At 41.9% G+C, this 25,528-nt stretch overlaps 1 protein-coding gene across 2 annotated transcripts in view; it reads right to left on the bottom strand.

Annotated features, from left to right (window-relative positions):
* Window positions 1-19,727, bottom strand: part of pdzrn3b (PDZ domain containing RING finger 3b) — a 99,143-nt gene extending 79,416 nt beyond the window's left edge. The window contains exons 1-3 of one of the 2 annotated variants that reach the window (XM_004567410.5): window positions 18,857-19,727; window positions 12,025-12,111; window positions 10,055-10,162 (exon numbers count right to left, since the gene is read on the bottom strand). In XM_004567410.5, coding sequence (XP_004567467.1) covers window positions 10,055-10,162; window positions 12,025-12,111; window positions 18,857-19,570 — 909 coding nt within the window. In that variant the 5' untranslated portion in view covers window positions 19,571-19,727. The remainder of the gene's footprint in view (window positions 1-10,054; window positions 10,163-12,024; window positions 12,112-18,856) is intronic. The other variant, XM_004567411.5, reaches the window with a different exon arrangement.
* Window positions 19,728-25,528: the final 5,801 nt, after the last annotated feature.

Here is a 25,528-nt window from a genome sequence, read left to right as displayed (position 1 = left end):
CACACTGCAAGCTTACTCTGACATGCTCCTGAATACATACTTTAATTATTGGCAAATGCAATGGTTTAATCCAATCACATTTGATCTGGAATACCAAGACTGACAGCACGACTGACGCACTTGATACAGTGCAGGCGTGGACTACAGCTCGCCACGCTACATTCATCATGCGCTGCTGGCCGTTATCGGTTGAATGGGCAGCCACCTAAGGCACGTCCCTCTCACCTCGCCAAGAATGTAAAGTCTCAGAAAGCCAGGAGGCTTAATGCTAAAATCAATACCTCTGACCCTGGACTCCTCCTGTGTTGTCCTTGCTGATGGTCAGTCGTGGACCTTTTAAGTTCTGGGGAACCATTAAGTTTAATGATTTCAGGAGTTAAGAAGAGATGAAGTGTTTCAGAACGTAGGGAGATCTTAAAGGCAGGCAGACTTGGAGACGCATGAAAAACATCTCTGATGTCACCACACAGAGGGAAGTGAGCATGATTAACAAGCAAGTTGAGATTAGAGTCCTACAGAGCTGTGGGAAAAGAAATGAAGTCCGCTTCATCATCTCGCTGGAACGACGACTGTAATCCTTCCATATGAGAGGAAGACAAGCATACTCTGGCACTTTGATTGATGAGCAAAATCTATAGCCTATAATCTGCAGGAGGACCGACGCTGGATCACACGGTGCCACACAAACCATGTTTAAATCACTGTCAGTAGCAATTTCCATAGAAACAAATATACAGAGTGTCTGCCGCCAACAAACAAGGGATGGAATCCATGTCATAAAACAGGAAAGTCCCTGTGTATCAACGCACCGGTCGTAAAAAACAGACTTGTGTCAGGCAAGAAACAACTGCAGGCACCGTTTGGCTCAATTTCTACTCTACAAAATGGAACAAACAAAAGCTGCATGCATAGGAACACCTTACCATGTATTCTTAAGTTTGCTGCCGGAGCTCAGCAGCCTGTTTCTCCACTTAATTGATTTCCCTGCAAGGAGTACTCCCTCCCTCGCCAGTCCCCGTTTATTTTATTATTTATTTGCCGTAATGCTCCTATCACAGTTCACTGGAGTTCACTATAGAGGCCTAATGTTACATGTTACAGTAAGTACTTTCAGTCTTTTTTTTGTCAAAGACTTCAAGACTTCTGGCTTCTTTGCAGCAGAAACCAAGCAGAGAGATTTACAACTTCTTAAAAGTACTAACAGTAAGTTTTTAAACTGTGGTCTGCACAATGAAGAATAAATCTGCTGACGACTGTCATCGCTTTCATTAGGCTGATGGTTTTAGGACTGTGCCACTGTTTCAGATCTGCTCTCTTGTGAGATCCCTGCTGTGATCATGTCAAATATTGAGAAAGCTACGCTGAGGCGTGGCGCTATTTTTGGTGCAGCTGAATGGATGACGGGAGGACTGAAGTTTGAAGTGGCAATGTGCGTACTAAACTGTGGTCTTGCAGTCTCCCCGGGGAAGGAGTTACATGTTTTCTTGAACTGACTGACTATTTCCAGTTTGGAGGGGGAGCGCTGCTGTTTGATATGCAATAGAAATGATTAAATTGTCGTGCTCCAAAAGGGAAGAAAAAGGCAAATCACAAAAAAAAAAAGAAAAGAAAAGTGTGTCGTTATGGTATAATTACTGTGACTCGTGTGCCTTTTTGTTGCTATTTAACAAGGCAATTTCATTGATAGTCTCTACTATGGTAGAATGCGAGCGTGAGAGAGAGACATTGGCAGGAACAGTGAGAGGGAGTGGGCGGTGATTAACATGCTAGAGTCAGGATGCATTTCAGAGGGGCACTGGGAGGAAACGACGGGCCATTACAGCACAACTAAGGGTCTGTTAATCAGCCTATTAGGGTTTAATTGAGGGTAGTTAATTAGGAGTCGGTGGGCAGTCTGTGCTCGGAGGTCAGGGGCTGACATGAGAAGCAGCTGACAGAGCAACCGGAGCTGATTGTTGCTGATGTATTTGCACAACGCCAGTGATTGATTGACAGGAAAATTGGTCTAAATTGCACCTATCTGTCCCTACCCGTTCTTAAACCTTTTAGGAACCATAAATTAAGCCCACTGTAGCTGTGAGCGAGGGAGCCAGTCGGGACTGTGTCGGAGCAGAGTGAGCGCGTTTACAGTGTGCCCCAGACTGTATGTCTCCACAAAAAATCATCACGCGCCCGCTCGCCTTTAAGGGCAGAAGCTGTTTAAAGTAAGTGGAAAATACAATTAATAAAAAAAATAAAATATAAAAAAAAAAAGCACACAAAGGGAGCAGCTTTCTGGCTACAGTGAAGTTTAAGCACACCTCACACTAACGCTACACTGACATGACTCCACATCTTAAAATCTAATTTTTTTCCCTCTCCCCCAATATGGAGTAGTGGAAACAAAGATGTGCTTGTCCTTGTTTCTTAAAGCCAGCTCTGCATAGGGCACTGGCTACTACCAGAAGCTGATTATGGACTCTTTTAAAGTTAGATTTGATTTAATGTCCTGCTCTTGCCTCAGCTGGACCACGGGGGCACAGGAATGCGGCCCGCTGCTAGGATTGGCCCACGTAGCCTGTGGTGGATTCATCCTGTCCAGGGCCAGTCAGGAGCAACAGAGCAGGGCCACATTCAGCTCGCCTATCTGGGGAATAAACACGTCGTTCCCGCACAGGGGCCCAAAATCCAATAAAGGGCCGGACAAAGGCCCGTTTCTTGCCTCAGAATGCCAAACAACATGTGATCCCCTTAAGGGAAATAACTATGTCTGCTCCTCATAGGCCTCCGGGTCAGAAATAACGCCTGGGGAACTTCTTAACACATGTCCTGTTAGAGAGGCCATGTGCAGTTTCAACTGGTTAGAGACAATAAGGGACAAGCCAATCATACCGGTCTGTCATAAGATGGCATTTAAAAAAAATAAATCCAGACATGAGCAACAAGCCAACAAATCCCACAATTTTAATCGCCTACTACATCAACTCCAATGAAACCAAGCTTTGCCAGCAAACAGTATCTGAAGGGAAACGAATGACAGGGTCGATGACAAAAGGCAGCATTTTGCTTTTGCTGGTCCTCACACCAAGGAGGAATAAAGGGCCATTGACACCCGTGCTTCGAACTCACCTCCAACAGAGCTCACTTCACATTTCATGTCAGTCACTGCTAAATGCTATCTGGCTGGGTTTTATGCTCTCTCTGACCTGGTGACTTGATACTCAAGGAGCTGCGGGGAGGCTTTAGGTGTTTAATGCTCGACTGTGGGCAAGCACACAACTCATACAGTGTCAAGGCTTAAAGCAAGGAGTGTTTCTGTGGCTGAGATATATTTGTGGTGCTGGTGGTGGTCAGGGTATAAAACAAAGACGTTTTTCTTTCAGACACTGTGTGCACAACAGAATGTGACTGAATGCTTGAATAAATAAATAAATCAGAGTTGAGGTTTTGGAAAAAAATATAATTTGCTTTCACTCAATTAAAATAAACCAGTTGACACATATTACAAATATGTTAAAATTGTCTTTATAATTGTAAAGAACATCACAAAATGAAGACCAGTGCTGATTTTTTTTTTTGTAGATTTCAGTTTATTGTTCTCTTTAGTGTCCTCTGCTTTGAAAAATTTGCTCAAAGCACCTACTGGTGTCAAAGATTCATTCATTCACTTTTAAACTTGCACACTTTGATAGCTGCAGAGTGTTTCTGTGAGATTTCTGGACTCGTTCCAAACTATCAAGTCGCATCTCTTCGTCTTGGGTGAGTTTTTAATGGAACAATTTTATCTCAACCTCCTTACTGAAGCCAGCCAGAAAAAAAAGGGCGCATAGCCTGTTAGTTTAATTAGTAAGCTATCAACGAGACTTCTAATCTAACAAACCCCTACTGGGTCATGGCCTACTTGGATAAAAGATAAATGATCCTGCTCCACCTTCAACCTAATCGCTCGGTTACTCTTGAGTGATAATAGGAAAGTAAACTGAACTGAATTTTTTCACATTCGGTGACAGACTGCAAGTAGTTATGGTTGCCCAGAGATTGAGCGTGCGACATCATCACCATGTGGGCAACCACGTTCGATTGCAAGGTGACTGGGCTGGTCCAAACAGTCACGGTCTGACCTGACTGACTGTAATCACTCTGGTGAAGGTTTGCAAATAATCGCTGACTAATTTATAACCACAGACAGATTGAGTGGAACGCGTTGGCAAAGAGACAGTCTGCAATAACGAGCGCAACTCATCTGTGACGTGTCTTCTTGCAATAGGGGACTACGCTCCACAGGTTGCAAACTGTTTGGGTTGCTATCTAAAACCCAGGTTGCTAAGAGCGTCTGTAATTTAGCAGTTAAATTGTGGTTGTCACTATTTCTTTATTAAGAATTTATTTTTATTTTTTAAATATGGATGGACTCTGAATGTAAGCAGTTAAGTGAGTTTGTATTTTATGTATGTAGACAGTAAACAGATTATCAATTTTTGCTGCACAAACAACGTAATTGCTAACTTGAGCTCATTCAGCTGCAAACTTGTAACGGACCGACTCAATCCTTATCGCCGTCCCGACACACCAAAATCACTTTGAAGACAGAAACTGACTGCAATTTGTCACAGAACTGGACCCATTTTGGAAACAACCATTAACAACGGCAACAAGATTACAAGTTCATCATATATGATGACAGTAATGTTGGTGTAAAGGTGTGGGAGCTGGAGGTGTGGATGTTTTGATCGTTAGACCTAAGCATCAGACTAATATTGTGTTAGCTGTTCCTCTCCAGCTAACACAATATTTATATGAATGTGTAGAAGCTTTGCTTTGAGCTTCTGGTGCCTTTTGGATCATATTGTGTTTATTTTCTAGTGAGTGACACTAATGTTTTATTAATCTGTTACTAAGACTACAGTAATTAGCCGCCAGTTTATGACTTCTCCATCCGTCCACCTCCACTCTCTCTTCTGGTCTTTTTTAATGTTATTTTTATTTGTTTTAAACAGGACTTTATAATTTTCACAAAATAAAGACTTCCTGTTTTTATACATAGACAAACAGCCATAGCATAGCTGTGGGAAAGTTAAAAAAACATAACCAAGATTTACCATAGAAATAATGATCTACAGTCATATATTATACAACCCAGTGCCAGAATTCTGGCAAAGTGTAGGAGACCTTTGAGCCCTGCAGCTAGTACCAAGTAAGAAGCTGCAGATGTGCTGCCTTAATAAGCACTACAGTTCTATATTCTAAATATTGAACTGAAATTAATTCTTCAAGCTGTAGCATCTACGATGCAGTTAACTTCAGCTCCAAGGCCAAAGCCCATCGATTATTCCAACCTGAAGTAACATAAGCTTGTGTTGAACATAATAAATATGATACGGGTGTTTTAGGACTAGTGCTCAAGTTTACACATTGTTACACATTCATATAAATATTGTGTTAGCTGGGACACATTCCTGCAGGCTAGCCACTGCTCTGATCAAAAACACAACAGGCGTAACACGTAGAGGCGGATATGTCCTAGTGTAGGGCTGTGCGATATGACCAAAATCTCATATCCCGATATAAGAATTCTATCGTCCCGATAACGATATAAATCACAAAAATGTAACATTTTCTGTAAATTCTGTGAATCTCGTGCAGCTCTACTTGCGGGAAGTGTTTCCAGCTGCGCGTCCTTTACCCGGAGTCGAGTATTTTAACCGATGCATGAAACAATACATTTTTAGACATAAGTTGTAACGGCCGCCGTTTTCTTTGTGAGTATTTATTACACGGAGTTACACGGCATCCGATATATATCGTTATATCGAACAACCCTATCCTAGTGTCTGTTTATTTTAAAGTAACTGTTTCTGTTCACCTTCTGACCTAAACAAACAAACAAACAAAAAAAGCCTTGCTGAGGTTTTACAAGGTGACATTTACAACAGCAGCCCAGGCGTCTCCGTTCTCTTCCTAGCTTCACACTTTGGAGCCTACACAGAAAACATCCCGTTCACCCTGAGAGCTCAGGGGCAGCCATCCTGGGATTGTGACACTGGCTTAGTCACGTTGAATAGCAAAGAGGCTTGAAGAGAGTGGAAGTTCATTTATGTAGGAAAACGCACAGCAGCAAGAGGCTCTTTATCTGTGTGAAGTGAGGCTGAAGACAAAATGCTGGGATTACATTTACACGAGAAAAACATTCTTAATCAGATCTAAAAAGTCAACTCATGCCCGAAGACATGATTAGGGAAGTCGGGTACCAGTGCGAGGTTCAATCAGAACTTATTTATCAAATCCTGGCACAATCCCAGCAGATCCTGACCAGAGTGCTAAGATTCTGCAGCTTGCAGAGAGGTGAGCCAAAGCAAACACAACTCAAGGTTGTTTTTTTTTAAAAAAGAAAAAAAAAAAAAAAAAAAGTGTCTGAACAAGAAGGTACTCGTGTGCTGATTCATACCAGCCTGCAGCTCGGTTAGAGGACAGCCATCTGCTGTCGCACTCCCCCGCTAAGAGCCTGTTATAGCAGGACAAGCCACGAATCATCAGGTACATGTTACATCCATATAGATTTACTGGAACTAACACTTCTACTACAGGTAGAGAAAAACAGCGGGGCTGATGACAGCGCTGCCTCCACAGGTGCACGAGCATTTCACTGCTCCGTAATGTGATTGGTCCTTTACAGAGCAGTTGAGCCCCCATGGCAGGATTTTGAAGGGCTGTCAAAACGATCCCATCTATAGGCTTGCAAATCAGATTTCATGAGTTAGGATAAAAAAAACCCAAAAAAAACCCCCAAAAAGCTATTTTTTTTCCCATTTCCACTATAATGGAAAATGAGGGCACTGATGCTAAAAATAAAGGATTCCACATTTATTAATTATTTCTTATTAAAGCTGTATTAATCAATATTTTTTCCCCTCTTAGGGCAGAGGAAATGTGCAAAGGTGCATTATGAAAAATCGTTTATAGTTACAACCCACTGAGAATGACTGAGGCTTTTTAGAACCTCTTATAGCCCAGAGTTTTGATATTCAAACTCCAGTACTTTGTTTTGCAAGTAGCTTATCAGACTCGCAAACAACACATGAGAGTGTTGGTTTGTTGATGAACACAGCAGAGCATCAAGCAGTTAAAAAGACCGATGGCAGAATTAAAAGGAAAGCAAATGTGAGACTTATATTCTTAAGGCTCAGCCAATTAGAGTAAAAAATAGGACGGCAGCCTCCTTTTGAAATAAATTAGCGGTTGCCTGGTGACTGGGCTAATTTGCTTTTTGCTGCTCTCGCCGACTGAGAGCCAACCTGCCTCTAAACAACACATCCCAACTCAGAGTAAGTGCAATCGCTCTCAGACAGATTGGTGACGGTTTGCAATCAATCTGAGTCAGATTCTTGTTACATTCCTCTGTAAAAGTAATGTTGTTGAGCGTCATCGTTTTGCAGACATGTAGCCATCCTCTTCTCTCTTATTCCATTTCAAATCTATGAGGGGCTGCTTGGACTGTGAATGAAAAAGTTAATGTCAATTTCTGTATGTGGGCACAGCAACAGGTTTCCATCAGATGGCAACAGGCAGCTTTTACCAGTTTATCACAGTTAGTTACCGTGTTAACACAAACAGATTGCGTCTCACTGCCAACTTGATTCTATTCAATTACAAATACACAGCAGAACGATAGACAGACTCATTCTTATTGTTGTTCCGTTGCCATCGTCATGCATCAAAACGTGCTTTGATGCAAAGTTATCCTTGGACCACTTCAGTCAAAAAAAAGATTGTTAGTTTGTCGTCTGCTTTTCACTTTTCCATCTACTTGTCTAAGAAAAACGAGCTAATTTCAGAAGTAAGAACATGGATTTAAAAACCAATCTGAAGATATCACCTTGGCCTCGGGGAACGTTCGGGCAGGCAGGAGGATTAAAAAGATAAACTGGAAAATTACTCGTAAAAATTGAGCGCCGATGATTAGCTGTGGGCCTAATCAGAAAAGGAAACCTCACACCCTGCCTGATATTTACACATCCTGCAACCATACTGAAAAGCAGCACAGATAAAATTAAACAAAGGTCTTAAGCAAGCATGATTTCCACTACTACTACTACTACAAAAAAGGATAACACAGCAGTCACGGATATCATATTTTATGTGCATGAAAAACAATCTCTGGTAAAACATGAGATAAACCAGGTTTGACTGTTCCTGCAATTCCAGCATACATCACAGGATGCTAAACAGGACACAGTTACAGGCTGCTTGGTTTCTACCAAACACCGTGAAACTGCCTTCAGGCACTTGGGCTTCATCGTCTTTGATTCTTGACAGCGAACAAACAAAGTTCACAGACCCAGTCACCTCAGGTCCAGAATAAAAGCTGTGCAACAGCAAATTGTGTTTTGATGTCACATTTCTTATTGTGGTCCAGGAATCCGTGACATTGTACTTTCTTGCTTCAACCAGTCAACCAAAAAAAAAAAAAAAAAAAAGCAGCCTTGGAAATATAAGCTGCCTCGCTCTCAGGTTTCCCTTCCGATGAATGGCGTAAATGTGAAGTATCGGCCTTTAACGGTCTATTAAATCTGATGATTTATTTGCTGGGTATTGTATGGCAATCCCTCACTTCTCGTCAAGAAAAGGTTACTTTATAGGAACCTGTGCTACCTCCTTAGGCCTTTCCTGCACTGGAGAGATTCTGTGGCTTCACCTACAATAGCGCGAAAACAATATGAAAAACACGAGGGAAGCATTATCCTATAGCAAATTCCGTCCTCTCCGCTCCGGATTGGCTATCACAGCATTAAACCCCATAGATACACCTTCTCAAGTAACCAAATACAGCGACATCTGGCCCATTAACGCATGCATCCTGTGCTTACACGCGCCCAGGCAAACATGTGCACGCAAACTCATAAAGCCAAGCAGGGCAGATGCTCGCAAAGACACACACTTGTACACGTTCGTGTGACATATGAGCTAATCTCCCCACACATCAGCTAGCAGCCCACGGCAAGTCCCTTTAGGTCTCGAGTCGCTGATCTCTGAGTGGCTTTTTTGGTTCAACCGGCCCTCGTTACGAGGTCTTAAGTTGCAGAGAGCACCAAGACACTTGGTGTCCAAGACACCTCCTGAGCTAACACTTGACTGTGTTAGCTCAGGAGGTCTAAACCAAAGACAAGCACATCATAACCTCTCAGTCACGACGTCGCCAGATTTACAACCATATTATTTGGAACAACAGCGTGAGGCTTTCTCCAGAGGACTTGTGGCATTTTTTTTGCAAGTAGTTAGCATTCGACTGCATAAATGACAGGATAGAGCGATCAGCGGAGTCCAGATGTTGGGAGTCTTCTTTTTTTCGTGTGTGTAAACACTTTCCACAAGCGTCTCTGTGAGCAATGAGCTGGTCAAAAATGCTCCGGGGGCAATTTCACTGAGGTTTAACAATAAAGCCAGCGACAAGCCATATTTGTCATCTTGCGGCCGGCGGTAATACACACTTGCAATTGACATAAACGACTCATTTCAAAGCAGCCGTTGTGAGCGATTCTGGTTGACAACCATTCTATAAAAACAACCTTTGTGATGCTGAGTTTTTCAATGGATCCCTCAAGTTGACCTCAGGGTGAGCTGGCCTTTCCACATCAAGTTCTGTTTAGAGACGAAAGGGGGACGCTTCATGGTTGCTCTGTCGAAAGGGATTTATTTGCTGGGACGAGAGAAGTAAAAGACATCTTTTCCTCTCCCTCGCTATCAGCCAGCAACAGTAAAGACAGACAGCCTCGCCTCAGGTTTATCTCGGCCTATCTGCAATGATGCCCTACTTGACATCGCCAATGTCGACTGGTAGAATCGTATCAGAGACGTTCACCGTCTGCAGGATTGACTTTCGGGAGCGCCAACAAAAGGCCAAGATGCTAATTCAGGTTCCATACGTCACGCATTGCGTTCAGCTTGAGCTCAGAGCTCAAACATACACAAAGATGGAGTGATTCTTTGGTGTTTCTCCCTCTTTATGGTGCAGACAGTCATTACATCAGTAGTTCCCCCCCCCATTTACATGAAGCATTACAGAGGAGGACACACATACCTCTATTATTCTGTCGTGGATCTGAAGGCCTCCCTCTTTGTCTGCTGGACCTTTCTCCACGATCTTGGACACAAAGATTCCTTCATTCGAAGTGCTGTCGTTGTCGTCCTGCGGGAATAAATTGCAGGCATGTTCAGCGGATTAATGGAAGCACAGCGCTCACAGGGCTCGTTAAGGAAAGGAAAGCCTATAGAAGTCTCAATAAATCGCGCAATAAAAGTACTTTTAAAAAACACTGGAAACACTGGGTTTGGTTGTTGTGGGCAAAACCACATGAGCGTCTGTACAACGCTTTGCAAGCCTACAAAGTTGAAGGTTTAGTTCACCCAAATAACAAAGAAAAAAAAAAATCCCAAGCAAACTATTGCTGCCACCCCTATAAATGACACAAACAACATTTAGTTTGGCCTTGAGATTTAAGGGAGATTTCCAGTGAATCCACAAAATTTTACTGCCAGCAGTTTCTTTTACTGGCAGCAGTAATTTCCAGGCAGATCTCTCAAATCAGGGCACACAGAAAACAAAAATATCTGGAAGGCTCAACAGCAACAAGACTAAGTGAAAAAATATGGCTTTTTGCAATTTCTGTGAAATGCCCTTTTAACCCTACCCTTGAGTGTGGACTTAGGGATAAGCTTTAACTTCACATGCTTCCCAGGCCTTAAAGGGTTGACCCTGGTCTACAGAAGGGCCTAAATGTTGACACGCGGACATGCTGTAGGGGCATGAAGTAGCCTACATCAGACTCTGTGGCCGTGACCCCAGAGTCAGAGCTAAGTCTGGGTTAACAGCTATGTTAGTACTCTCTTTAAAACCACATGTAAATGTGTACCACACTCCTGCTGGGCTCTGTGACACAACTACATTTTACTAGGTACTTAAAGAAACCCCAGAAGTTACAGAACAGATGCTAATTAATAATTTCTGGTCTGCTTCCTCTTTCAGGGACATCGTGTACAGTGTTAACACTGCAGTGCTTTTGCTGCAAGTTCCACAACATGCCTACTACTACTTTGCCTCACCGCTATCACATGAGCTGCAGACAAACAAGCTCATCTAGGAGACCACAAATCCTGGCAGTTGATTGCGCTCACCATGCCATACCAGTATAACAGCCACATGAAACACACATGTCAAAGGCTGCTAGGATATTAGCCACTTCCAATTCTAATGAGTAGCTTCTTACACCACCTGATGATTTGAGGCTCACTAGGAAAGCAAAAGCCAAGTATTATCTCCGCTGTCGTACAAGTTTGATGCATGGCTCTGTCACAGCAACTCCACGAGCAAATCTACGGTTAAATGTCGATCTTTTTATAGCTTCCTGCTATAAAAAGTTTTACTGCGATAATCTATGTCACTGCTGAAAAGTGCGTCACTGTGGCTGTGGAAAACCAAGTCTGCAACAGTGGAAGTGAAACAGATACGGCGTTTCAATAAGACCTCGGCTGCAGAAAGAAGCTCCGTGTATGGGAGATGCCAGCGTTGAGATATTTTCCAACCCTTCACTCGGCAGAGCGCGTGGCATCATTAATGACTTTAACTTCAGGGGCCTCGAGGCAGAAAGCGGCTGAGAAAAGTTCAGTCTGGGTTTAAAAGACCCTTTCCTCTCCTCTGTGTTTACCTCACCACCAAAATCCCCTCAATTAGAGACAAAACAACTGTGGTGGAAGCCATAATCCCAGATTTAACTCCCATAAAAGTAATTATAGTTTTTTTTAATCTGTAATGCCAAATCCGCTAAACCAGACCAATATATAAACACAATAAAACTTGATAGATGCGGTCCATCTATCCACAGTCAAAAAAAAAAAAACCAAAAAAAAAAACCATGCACGACTGTCTAAGTTGCGGCAGTCAGCACAGAGGAGGCTTGTGGTACTTCCACTATTTGCCATTTGACACTTGGCTGATCACCGGGGAGGGGGTGGGGGAGACGGAACCTCCAAGTTGCTCAGCTTTCAACCTACCACGCATGGCCTTCCTCCTATGATGTTAAAACCCAGAGAGCCGCCCTCACGAAGAAGGACAACGGTCACGCTTTTAGTCTCGCCTTCCTACAAACAGACAGGAGAGACACACGTGAGCAAAGAGATGGCAGGAAGTTATTCAACATAGACAACAACTCAATATTAATCTTAATTAATCTTTTTATTCTTTTAAATTCAAAGAGTGAAACTTTCAAAACACAGGGGCTATATTGTACTCATATTTTGATAGCATCTGTCTAACTTTCAGGTTGTATTCACCAGCTACAACTGCTGCAAGCAAACAGATGTTCCTAATTCTCTGTGGTAGCCCAACAACAAAATAAGAAACTATTGACTGCTCTATTGTCAATAAACTCTCTTCATGCCGTGTTTGTCATTAACATCCAGCCAAACATGGTTTCTTCAAAAGAAAATATCACTTGCTGCTCAAAATAGCCAAATACTCACTACATAGCAGAAAGCAAACAAACACTGTTAGCTTAGTAGCCAGATCTTTTCAGCAGTTCCTTGAATCTTTTGGTTAGACATCTTTGTATATTATGGTACTGCTTCTGCTGTGTAACTATTAAAGGAAATCTTACGTGTAAAAAGTTCAGCACATGACCAAAAGAACCGGGCTGTCAACACATTACACCATGAAGCTCCCAGCGCACCATTTGTGTGCTGGTGTTAATGACTCACCAACCTCGCTCTGTAATTTTACATAGTCTGCCACAGCTGCTGGAATATGCATGTCCATCAATCTGCATGTCAAAGTACCCTGAACCTCAAGCTGCCCCCAATGTGCCATCAAAGTGTGAGTGTCTGCATGAATCTTAGGCTACATCCACACTAGCCCTCCGCTATCTTTGTTTAATTGGTCACATGACTGCATCACATGACTAAAACGTGTCATCGTTTTCGAAAAGGCTCCGGGTTCACTGTCACTGCAACGCCAAAACGGCGTTTTCAAATGTATCTGCTTTGGAGAGCGTTTGAAAACGCTGCGTTTTCCTTGACCGAAAACGCTGTCTCAGTGTGGACGGAAGGCCAAACCGGAGAGAAAAAGATGCGTTTTCAAATGAAAACGTATTAGTGTGGACATGGCTTCAGGCAAAGCACTTATGTGTATGTATATGTGTGAATGAGTGAATAAAGACTTGTACTAGAAAATGCTTTGAGTGCTCAGCTAGAGTAGAAGCACTTCACAAGTACCAGTCCGTTTACAAATTAAGCTAGTCATTATTCAAGTTAACTCTGAATTACTTATCATAAATGATTTGATTACAAGTAACAGTTGTGCATAACTAAAAACAGACAACTTCAGTCTCAGGCCCACAACCATTTTTAAAAAAAATGCCAATCCAGTGCTAGCCAGTGTTGGTGTAACATATGAACTACAGCATCCAAGTATACAGATTACTTGTTCGTTGTAACTTTAAAGTCAAAAGGTCAGCTTTGTAATTCAAATACTGTTATTTTATTCCAATGAAGGAACTGGTTGCTATTGAAGTGTTCCAACATTTCCCTGCTCCTTTTGTTGTGCAGAGTGGAATCTGGCCATTGAGCCGGTCAGCATGTGAAGGTCATTTAGTGAGATGACAAAGAGATTTGCAGTTACACAGTTGGAGCATTCGCATTGTCCTGACCCAGGGTGATAATAAGAGTCTGTCAGCTGCTACAAAGCTCAATTCCTCTTGTTGAAGAAGTACCTGCAAGCTAAGCACAGCTCCACAACGTCGCTGCTGAGGAGGACTAAGATGCTGGTGCTACAGTTCAGAACTGCAAAACTAGCAAAAGCGAGTTTCTTTCTAGTTAGGTGGTGGACAAACTGCTGCCTATATCAACCTGTTATGCAGTGAGCTAAAGTGGACAAACTCGGGTAAATTTACAGTGGGTTACACACCTTCTGGACAATATAAATGAGCACAGGATGGTACAAATTTTTCGCTACAACATAACAGCTGGTATGTAGTTTCTAATGGCCAGAATCTTGTAATGTAACAAGTTACTTTAGCTTCTTCAAATTTCACCATTCTCCAGGGCTTAGCCAGCACACCCAGCCTGAAATGATGACCAGGTCAAAGAAGAGAACCGCTCTCTCACGAACCGTTGTCCTATGTAAATGAATACACCAGCGGGCCTTTTGACTCAGAAGCTACATGACATGAAAACCTCTGGGAAACTCGCAGAGTCAGCCCTTAATCTGTTTTTTTAAGGAGGACTTAGAGGGGAGCAATGAGGTAACATAATTTCAGCTGCCGCTCCAGTATTCTGCGAAACACAGACTAAATATAAAGCAGATATTACTGGCATGTACAGCATCCTGACTGCCATATAGCCTAAAAACACCAGCATGTGCAAGTCTGGCCCTGCAGGAATGTGCGCTTCTGTCACGACAGCATTAGTGGCACATGCTTCCGAATTATAGTGAACTACAGCCGTCGCTGTCAACAAGAAGACAGTTGGGCATTATGCTTGTTGAGACAAAGTGGAATTAATATGACAAATGAAAAAAAGGTACAAAGCAATTGGCTTTTCCATCCTCTTCACTTATGCTGAATGTGTCACAGGCCTCAAAACAAACTAGTCTTCAAATTTCATCCACAAGAACCATTAAAATGAACAATTATGAAGCTTTTCTCCCCCCCCCCTTCCCCTCTCTTCCCTTCTCACCACATCTGCAAACACTCTAACAATGATCCAACCCCCCAAAAATGAAGTAAACGTCTTCAGGATGAGGTTGCAAATTTACTAAAAACATCAGGTGTGCTTGAGTTATATTAAAGACTAAAAAGAAAAACTGATGTGCTAAACACCACCAATTCAAAACAAAACCGTGGAGACACAATGACATGGGCGCTACAGCAAGTAAACAAAAGCTCCGTGGGGAGAAAAAAAACAACAACAAAACTTTGTTGGTGAGGTAAGAAATGGCACGCTGGCAGTGAAACTTTAGTCTGCTGCTCACTTGTGACTTGGCACACTCACGGTGAGCCTTCACCTCAGCACTCGTCACACTTTCCGAGTCTGTCCTCCATCAAGCTGCCTTCCCCCTGTCTAACTCTTAATATAGTTCACCTAATTATAGTGTAGGTACTGTAATACAGAACAAAAAGGGAACATATTGATTTATAAACTACTGGCATGTGGTCAAGAGACAGAAACTCAGTGACCTTGTAAATGTAGGGCAGTTTACCCCATTAATGAGGTAGTGAAGTCTATTTCAAATCAATGACAAGGATTATCACTCAATGCTAATGTATATACACAAAGGAACCAGCAGCCTAATGCATTTTTATTAGACGAAATGGGCATCTTCAATGAATACATGATGGCTTTTGTTAATGTGATCTGTCATGTTCAATTGATAGCCACGCTTGTGAAATAACTAATAGCTTCCTTTGTTCTGTTAAGCTATCTCACAGTCCACAATTAGCCTAATCAGTTTGAGGTCACAATTACTCCAATCAAATTCAATGCAGGATCGATCAGTTTGATGTCTTGTGATTTTAAAAGACACTTGTTATTAGATCAAGAACCTTTAATGCTGTCATCTGCAGCCAAAGGGGATCTTGGTTCAAAAACACAGATCCAATCTTTTATGGAGAGTGTGACAACACTTCTAACAGCCCTGCAATGAACCACAGTAAAGATCTGAGCTTTTTGTTCATTGATTTTCCATCAGTTTTATTTGTCTTTCTTGCATTTAGTATTAAATAATCTTTCTTTTAAATACCAGTCAGTTACTCCTCATCTCCCAGTTTTTGGCATTAAAAGACATTGAAGTTGAGGAGTGGTGGAATCTCTAAACTAAAGTAAGTTGCCAGTCAGCTGTAACAATGGACTTGCATTCATCCTTTGGTAGTGATCTGATGATCAGTACTGAGCAAAGGTTTTGAGCCAACACTCTGTTTGCTAGGACATTGGGAAATAGGAGGCAGCGATTTATTGAAACATGTGCAAACATACAGGAAAACACAGTTTATAAGGCAAGCACAGAGTTTGCGCAATTCTAACGAGCTTGAAAACTCGAATTTGCTAAGACCACCTTTATTCTTCAGCACACCCTGAACTAGTTCTCCAGGCTCCCTGAACAACATTCAGAGCTTTTCTTTGGATGTTGGCTGCCTTTTGTCCTGTTCTCTGTCAAGATGCTTCAGTAATGTTGATGTCTGGGCTTTGGGGTAGCCAATCCATGACTGACAGTGTTCCACAGTATGTTTTTCTATCCAGGTATGTGTTTGGGAACACTGTCATACTGAAAAATTAAGTTGTTGCCAATCAGATGTTTTCCAGGTGGTATTGCATGGTTGATCAAAATCTGACTGTACTTTTTGGAGTTCATAATTCCATCAATTTTGACAAGATCTCCAACACCACCAGCTGAGATGCAGCCCAAACGATGACGGAGCCCCCAGCGTGTTTTACAGGTAACTACCGGCACTCACTGTTATACCTCTTTCCTGACCTTTTATTTTTGGTTCAATAATTTGAAACAAAATTTTCAAATCTGAATTCCACAGCCCAGAAGATGATTTTCAGCTTTTCAGTTGTGTAATTTAGCATACTTCAGTCTTTCGTCCCCGTTTCCCTTCCTTAAGAATGCCACCCTCCACTGAGACCATTTCTGATGAGGGTTCAATGAACAGCAGATGGGTTAACTGCAGGGCCAAATGCATCTCTCAGGTCCCGTGTCAGGACTTGTTATATGTTTAATATTTTTTTAAGGACATGATTTTCAGCTGCTGCTTGGTTAGTTTAACAGGCTTCCCACTTCTCCCTTTGTCTACTTTCAAAATCTCTGAAAATGGTCAAGTGCAGAGTTGAAAACGAGTGAAAATACCACAAATATCCAAAGAAAACTTTACAAAGCCTGGACAGTGCCAAAAATGGCTTTAAAAAAGAAGAATGCCACAAAGGTTGCAAGAAAGTCTGGCTTCTTTAATATAACCTAAAATATAAAGAAATATCAGGTAGCCTGAGACTTCTGCATAGTACTGCATGTCATAAAACTGCATTAAAACCTTTTTCCCCCAATGATCTTTTGAATTGTGAAATGCACCTCCCATTGGATGCACTCCATTTAGCGCGTTCCAGGTCCGTGGTATTGTGAATGCTGGCTCACTAGCATGGCTTCAAAGGAGTAGGTCCATCAGACAAGTCATTACCTGGGCTTTTGCTGCTTTGGCATGTCAAAATATCCCTTTTCGGAAATTACCAATAACACACTGATGTAATTAGGCTCTTGATTACTGAAATCATGAGAAAGAAAAAAAAAGGGAGCAAAGATTTTGGACAGACTGCCTCTAACAGCTAATCCCAGTTCGTATTCACATTTGTGAGAGAACCTCATTCCTGTTCACTGCTTGACTGGATCCAATGAAAGGCCTTTCGAGATAGAAAGAAATAAAGAAACCTCTTCTAACGAGTTGCAATATCACCCACAGATATTAAATCTCATCCTCAGAAAAGTTCTCAACCATTCCTGTATCTCATACATATGTTCAAAGCATGCCTCAAGTGCAGACGTTATTCCTTCTGTTTTTACGTTAGAACAGCCACAATGGCAATAACACACTTAATGTAGAGCTCAATGGCAGGACTGAGATGCCGCTGTCAAATGAGCTATGATAACTTGCTGCGCTACAGGCCCAGGAAGCTTCTTTATACCAGCATGAGCGATTTCCCGATTTGCCTGCATCGGTGCTTTTGATGCGCAATTTACCAGTCTACTAGAACACATTTTACTGGGAGCTGAGCCCGTAATGAACAAATGAAAGCACCCAGCAAAAGCAGGGGGAGGAAAAGAGAGTGAAATCTTTGATAGGTGATTTATTAAAGAACTTCTGGGACATAAAAAGGGTGTAATTTTTTTTTTATTTTTTTAAAAGGCACATCCCATTCATCCATATTTCTACTAATAATTATTTCTCCTCTAAAACAAAACCCTGACCACTCCCATTTGCTAATCCCAGCAGCAGTGCAAGCACCATACACTAATTCAATTCATTACCAGATTTATGAACTCCTGCATCCTTTATGATGTTGATAATGGGCCACTGGGTTTATAAATTTGAACCATAAAACATCCTTACATCAGCTCTTCCTCAGCCCCCCCCCCCCACCTCGCAGGGGCCTTGCACAGATCAAGCTTTACTGTTTTTAAGGCCTTTTGGGACCTCATAAGCCCTTACTAGCTCATTCAACTTTGGTGCCAGCAACTCTGCTGCAGCCCTGATTCTAATTTGTTATGATGGTCTCGGGGGAAAGGGCGAACATCCGATGACAAAAAGCCTCAAACAAGCATGCTGTGAGGGGGTGAGGCATTATAACTGGAACCTGGTTCTTGTTGTGTACAGAACTGCAGTAAATATTTAGCCCTCCCCCCACCCCACATTTACTGCCAGCTGGCCAAGAGGCACAGCTGACATCCATGTCTCAAAGCAGGCAGCCAAGGCACGAAGTTCTCCTGGAAACACCAGGGGAAAAAAAGAAAAAAGCAGAATCGCCAACAACATTGACTTCCTTTTCCAGTTGGGTTGAAGTTAAACAAAAAGGCAGCCACCCAAACAACAAGGAGGCCCAGTTAAAGTAACATTTTAAGAACTCCCATAGTGCCGACAAAAACATGCTGAGGAAGATATTTTACAGCCTATAAAAGTTGGCCTTAAGGCAATTGCCTTATGCGCAGTGCATGTCAGGATCAACTTTAAGTTGCAGTGGAATTATTTTATTCTCACAGAACACAGATTTTCCAGGCGTCACACTGTGGATGACAGCAGGGAGAAGCTACTGGGAATCACTCAGAGCAAAAACTTTTCCTGCTTACCTTGCAGGAGAAAGCCACGGTCTTGGTGAGGGAGTCGATCCTCTCGCTGTATTCTGTGAATTTCTTCTGATACTTGAGCGCTGTCATCTGCAGCTCGCTGTGCACGGCGGAAAGTTGTGCCAGGAGAGCCTTCTCCCTCTTGTTTGCTTCTATGGTCTGCTTCTTGAACTCCCTATCCAGGATGATCATTCTGCACTGCAGCGCGCTGTTGTGCGCCTTCAGGGCTCTCAGGCAGCAGTGGCTATTTGATTTCTGCTCCTTTTGGGTGAGCATCAGCCCGCAGCCGCTCTCGCAAACCTCCACCGGTCTGTAGTCGCACGTCTCCCGCATGTGAGCATCCACGTCCCGCAGGTTGAGCACCTCGCTGCATCCTCTGTTCCTGCACTTCGCCGGGGAGTAGTCGCACATCTCGGCGTGCTCGGCCAGATGCTGCAGCTTCACCACGGCATCGCAGCCCCTCGTATGGTTATCGCATTTAATCTCCAGCTTCAGGATGAGGTTCTTTAGAGGCAGGACGTGGTTCAGCTCTTTGGTGGAGATCCGCTGACATTTGACCGGGCAGCTGCTCTGCTGGACGACCCAGGGCAGCACGCAGCCAGAGCAAAAGACGTGACCGCACGGAGTCGTCAGCGGGTCCTCCAGGACTTTATTGCACAAGTTGCATTTGAAATCCGGGTCCACAGTCCCCTTGAAGCGGTCCAACTCGAATCCCATGGTTTCCCTAAATCCAGAGACAAACTTGTGGACTCCCCACCCCCGCAGATCTAAGTCGGAGGAGCAGTGGGGCGTTTTTCTCTTAGCTGGTCATTGGTGGAGCGTTCGCCGAGACCTACTTGCTCCGAGCTCTCCTCACTGTCTAAACTCTACTAATTGACCGAGACTTTTTGGTGCCTTCAGGAGCGCCTCGTACGCGAACTCTCTAAAGTTAGAAGTTAGAAGTTTTTCACCCTGAAAAATAGATATATTTCGTTTCCTTTGCACGCAAAAAAATGTTTTTTGTAACTGCAAAGGAAAAGGTGAAATCAGGAAAAGGTGACAATTTTTAGGGCCGTTTATGACACGTAAAAGCAACAATTTCTGAACCAAAGTGTGAGAAACGACAAACTTCTTTTATTCCGTCACAATTCAGCCTTTATTTCTACATTTGGAGCATGTTACAGGTGATCAGTGCATGAAAAACATCAAATTCGAACGCATCTTCACTTCGTTTGCGTGACTTCAGCTTTTAAAATCTACACTTCTGATAGTCAGTGAAGGCGACATTCCGAAAGTTTTCTGCCGTAACTACTCTACTAACGGCGCACAGAGTACTCAGCCACTGGGATAAAAAGTGGCTTGCGCATTTCTTTTCAAATAGAAGAATGAAATAAAGATGAGATGTCATTTGTTTATCCATGTAACCAGTGAAAATATTTTTTTTCTTATTTATTTCTATTTATTTCTGCAAAAAATAGAGTCTGACTAATAGTTTTGGGAACTAAAACTATTAGTCTAAAACTAAAGTTTTCAAAGTTTTATTGTCATATGCACAGTAAAGAAACATGTTTTCCTATACGATTACATTCTTCCTTTGATATCCGTGACGCTAAACAGCAAAAGAAATCCCATATAAAATAGGTAAATAGAATAAATGATCATTTAAAACAATACAAAGAATTATAAACTATAATGAGTAACTGTGCGGTTATGAGTTCACCTACCAATGCCTTTAGGTTTTTTTTTTTGTTTTTTTTTTACTTATATACAAAGTCTGAATTGTTTAAAAAAGAAAAAACAAACAGAATATATCATTCAAATGTTATATAAAAACAATGATACAATGCTTTATAAAATCCCATAAACCTATAAAGTCTACGGCTGTATATTTAGAGGATAAACAGCCATTTCATTTCATAAATGTTAGTTTATGAATGTTTCTCACCACACAGAGGGTGAGCGTTCAGGCATGCACAACACTTGTGAAAACAAGCATCTTTGGAAGGACATTACCCAGTACAACCACAAGAGAGACTTCAAGTTACAACACACTTTAAGAGGGGGTGAGATCAGGTAAAAGTTGGGGAAATCAACACAGATCACAATGCGAGGTATGACAATGAATATCTGAGGCGCCGCCGAGGGATTCGTGTTTGAACACACCCCTCACCAGAGGCCTTACCTAAAGAAAGCGTGATATTGTTTTACCACTTTGACACTCTGATCTGAGTCCACTTCCAATACCAGCAGGAGGGCATGTAGCTCTGAATGCGTTTGAATTTTAACGTAAACTCCAGTGGACACACTGGTTTTGCCCTAGAGAAGGAAAATAATAGCCTCTGTTGCTAAAGCAGACAGTCTGTGTCGGACCTGACCCTGCCGTGATTAGATACCCATTCCTACTGGTTGCCTCCTCTTTCGGAAATCCAGTTTTATGCAATGCCATGCTCAATAAAACCTTTCCATATGTGCGTTATCCAGAACTAAAAACACGGGCTTATCAAAGACTTCATGGACAACGCGTGATAGAGAGAGTCTGAGCTCGTGGGTAATCCTACACTGATGTTATGGGATGGCTTAGATGGAGTGGAATAAAAACTCCCTGTGCAGAACACCTCGAAGATTCTTGTACTGCATATACTACAGCATGTGATTATATTATATATTTCTTAGCCAGTATTCTTCAGGTCATGACTTCATTTTTTTTTAAAAAAGATCATCTTTTTTTTTGATTATTTTATTTTAAATTTCCAAAATATAACACAGAAACAAAAACAAAAACAACCTCCCCCCCCCCCAAAAAAAGAAAGAAAAAAATATATATATACACACACACACACACATCTACACATATATATACATATATACATACATACACATACACAAAAACCTGAAATTAATGAAAGTTTACAAATCTAGTTTAGCCCAGTCTGGCTTTTGCAAAGTGTTCCAAAAAGGGGTTCCGGACAGTCAGAAAAGAGTCTTTTGAGTATTTACTGAACCTTTCCATATGTATTATGAACATCATGTCTGTTACCCACAACTGAAAGGAAGGAGGGGTGGGGGACTTCCATTCCCTCAGTATTATTCTCTTGGCAACAATAAGGCCTAGTTCCAGTGGCCCCTGCAATCTAACCGGAAGTAGCTCTGATGTCGGAGAACATCCAAAAATTGCAAGTTCAGGTTCAGGCTGTAAAGGTTTCATATATGCCTTGGAGTACCAGTCAAATATTTTAAACCAAAAGCCTCTTAATGAGGGACAAGACCAAAAGGCATGAAACAACGTACCTTCTGCTCGTCTACACCTGTCACACATTGGGGAAATAGAAGGATAAAACTTGTGCAGTCTGATCTTAGAATAGTGTAACCGGTGGAGGATTTTAAATTGAATTAATTGATGTCTACTGTTTATAGAGCAGGAATGAATTTTGGACAGACGCTTACTCCACATAGATTCGGGCACCCTCATGCCCGATTCTTTCTCCCAAGCCTGCCTAATCTCAACGGTATGCACTACAATAGAGTCGCCAAATAATTGTACAATTTTTGTGATAAGATGTCTGGAATCAGGTTGGCTCTTGAGTATTTCATAGATTCATAGAAAAAAGATCATCTTTAATACACTTAATGCGTTTTGAGTTAAGAAATGTTTAGACAGATGTGGAAAAATGAATGGATGAGAAATGAAAAATAGAGGGCTGGGGTTTTACTTTAGCACCTGTTTCTTTAGCAAGTTTTCACAGAATAATTGGATTTTTTTCCCATGCTGTTACACATCAGCTGTATAAAGCCATATATTACTTCACAGTTCGGAGCTTGAGGTTGCTATTAAATCTTGTGCTCGGAACTCTGCAGAATTTAACCAGCAACCTGCCGGCCACGCTCGGGGTTTTCAACCTGTGGACCAAACTACAGGCTGTGATTTATTATTTCAGTCCGGGAACAAACAACCTGCCCGTCTGTGCGTGGATGTTTACTGTGAGAGGTTGTTTGGTCTGCCTCACTGGCAGGAATGTTTGCTCTCAAAATGGAGTGAGAATAAATTAACAGTTGTTTGTATGGGCTTTTGTCGGAGCCGGGGCAAGCTCAACTTCTGGAATTTTCATGGTACAGTATGTTAAAGAAGCTGCTATCTGGAGGACTTGTCCGCTAAGGAATGCTTGTGAATGTGAAGTGGCAACAGGGGCGGTTTAAACGAGTCCATGTTAGGCTGCGCCAAAAGACAGACCTCATCCCTGTGGAGATAAGAGTTAATCCCACTCCTCCAAGCTAAACTGTGAGTGAAGCATCAGGACAGACTGGGCCTGAATGCTCCCACCAGGCCTCCAGGTTAAAATAGTGCTGGGAGATAAAACCCAAGCTTTCACTTGCTTGCCTCTATTGTGACCCTAATTCCTATATAAAGAAATAGTTTTTGAAACATACTCATTCTTATGAGAATAAGAAAATAAGCAGGCAGCAACTTTTTTCATGCAACTCTGGGCTAAGCTACAGCTAAGAGTCAGGTTAGCTTAGCAAAAAGACAGGAAGCAGGGAACCTTTCTAATTTAGCCAAAACAAACAAACAAAAAAAAAAACAACAACAACCAAAAAAAGCATGGAAGTTCAAACAAAGATAGAAATCAATAAATGTACATCAGCAGAAATAAGATAAGGGTTTATACAGCAAACAAGACAAAAATACAACAATAAGTAATCAGAATACTTATGGTAGAGTTAAAAGAACGTTAACTAGCATAATAGGAAAGCTTTCACTCACCTTTGAAGCTGAAACAACACAATACACTTATACAGTGTGTAGACACACACAATACATTAGACTGCGGTTACTTTTCAGGTTCTTATTGTTTTTATGTTAAACAATAACTTAATGTGTAAAGATTTTATATGTAATGTTTTAGCTAACTACTTAGCAGGCTAGCTGTTCTTACAGTCCTTAGGCTAAACTAAATGATTGCTAGCTGTAGCTCCAAATTTAGCTGCTATTAACTATTAGCTCTCAGCAACCAAGGGAATAACGCTACTTCTGAAGATGACATTGGGCAGCACTCACAATGGTCGTGGCAGTTTTTTTGTGTGTGTTGTGTATTAATATTTCTCATTGTTTATGTTAGCAATGATATATGTGTACATTGTAGATTTGTATTTAGTGTACAAACATGAGGCAGCAGCAATATTGCCAACTGCCGTCAAGATAACAATAAGCCCCAAATGTCAAATTAGTAACTTAAAATAATGTCACCACAGTTTTGTTCACAAAAAGCCACAAATAGTCTGAGCGGGGAAATAAATAAAAAAAAGTGTACAGAGTAATGCACACTCTGAGTGCCGTGAAGAGTTGTCCTGGTGTCATTGTTAATCCTCTGTACTCGAAGCCTTTGTTGTAAAGCAACAGAGGCATGTAGGTTTTAGCATGTGAGATGAGGGTGTTTTGTGTGTGCTTGGGCTTTGGAGCCGGGCCATTTAGTAATCATCACCACTCTCCCCTAGATATGTCAAAGACATGAGGGCCATGTGGGAGACTGCAAAGTTGAGTTATTGCACTTCGGGATGCCTTTTCATGTTGCACTGAAACATGATGTTCCTACAAAAGGAATACACTATCCATCTCGCTGTGGTTTCATATATGCCTCCAACTCCCCTGGGAGTCGGTAATATTGTCAAAACTGAGTGTAACCTCCCAGTGATTTATACATCAATAGTATGGTTTGTTTTTCTTACAAACATCAGCAACGTATTGAGCTTTTTGCAAGGGTTTGCTGGAGCTTTGTGGCCCCTGCACATTGAGTGGATTAGTAACTTTAAAGGCTGTTGGAAGAGGTCTCACGGTGACCCCATGAGTAGGCTGGGCTTGTGGCTGGGAACCAACAAGGCTACAGTTGCCTCCACTTCTGACAGATGGCATGAACCAAACAACAACTCTAGCCCCGTCGAACTGTTATGACAGAGAACAGCAGCTCAACCGTCACAACATCCTCGCAGGCATAAACATGTAAATGTGCGAATGATTGCACAACACAGGTGTCAGCGGCAGGGTGGTTGAAGTTAACTCGGAGCAGTACGCGGACACGGCGCTCCCGATTGATTGTTTACACGTCATGCCACATGGCCAACTTTTGGCCAAGCTAAATCGATCGTGAAATGGGGAAAAAAGGCTAAACAGATCTACAGTAGAGATAACAATGTGCAAAATATTTGCTGTTGCTAAGAAGATCTTTATCACAGATGGTTATGTGTAAATGAAGAAAAGCCAATAAATGCTTTGCTTCGCTTCTCACAGCTGCCTGTTTTGAATTCTCTCAAGGAGGTTAGAAACAGGATGTGGGTCAGTGGAACCCAGATTTACACAAAAGCAAAACTGCACAAGGAGAGGAAAAAAAATCCCCATTTTATATGACCTCAGTCAAACTGCCAAACTAAATCTGCTTTCACATACAGTAGCTAATTAAAATGTCATGGCAAAGACGTGCAGATAAAGTATAAAGACTCTGTGGCTTTGCCCTTTGTGGCTCGACTTATCTTTTGGACCAAATAAAAATAATAATTTTCTTTATCACACGATGTATTGGCTGCCAATATGGCAGATGCTGCTATTATTATTATAATCATTGTGAGAAAACCTGCCCCCCTACACCTCGGTTTATGCATGAATGAACATGTAGGTTTCTTTATCACCGTGTAGGTGCTGTTGGTTGG

The sequence above is a fragment of the Maylandia zebra genome, linkage group LG5 (assembly GCF_041146795.1).
Source record: "Maylandia zebra isolate NMK-2024a linkage group LG5, Mzebra_GT3a, whole genome shotgun sequence".
Taxonomy (NCBI): Eukaryota; Metazoa; Chordata; class Actinopteri; order Cichliformes; family Cichlidae; genus Maylandia; species Maylandia zebra.
This window is presented reverse-complemented; position numbering and strand designations above follow the sequence as displayed.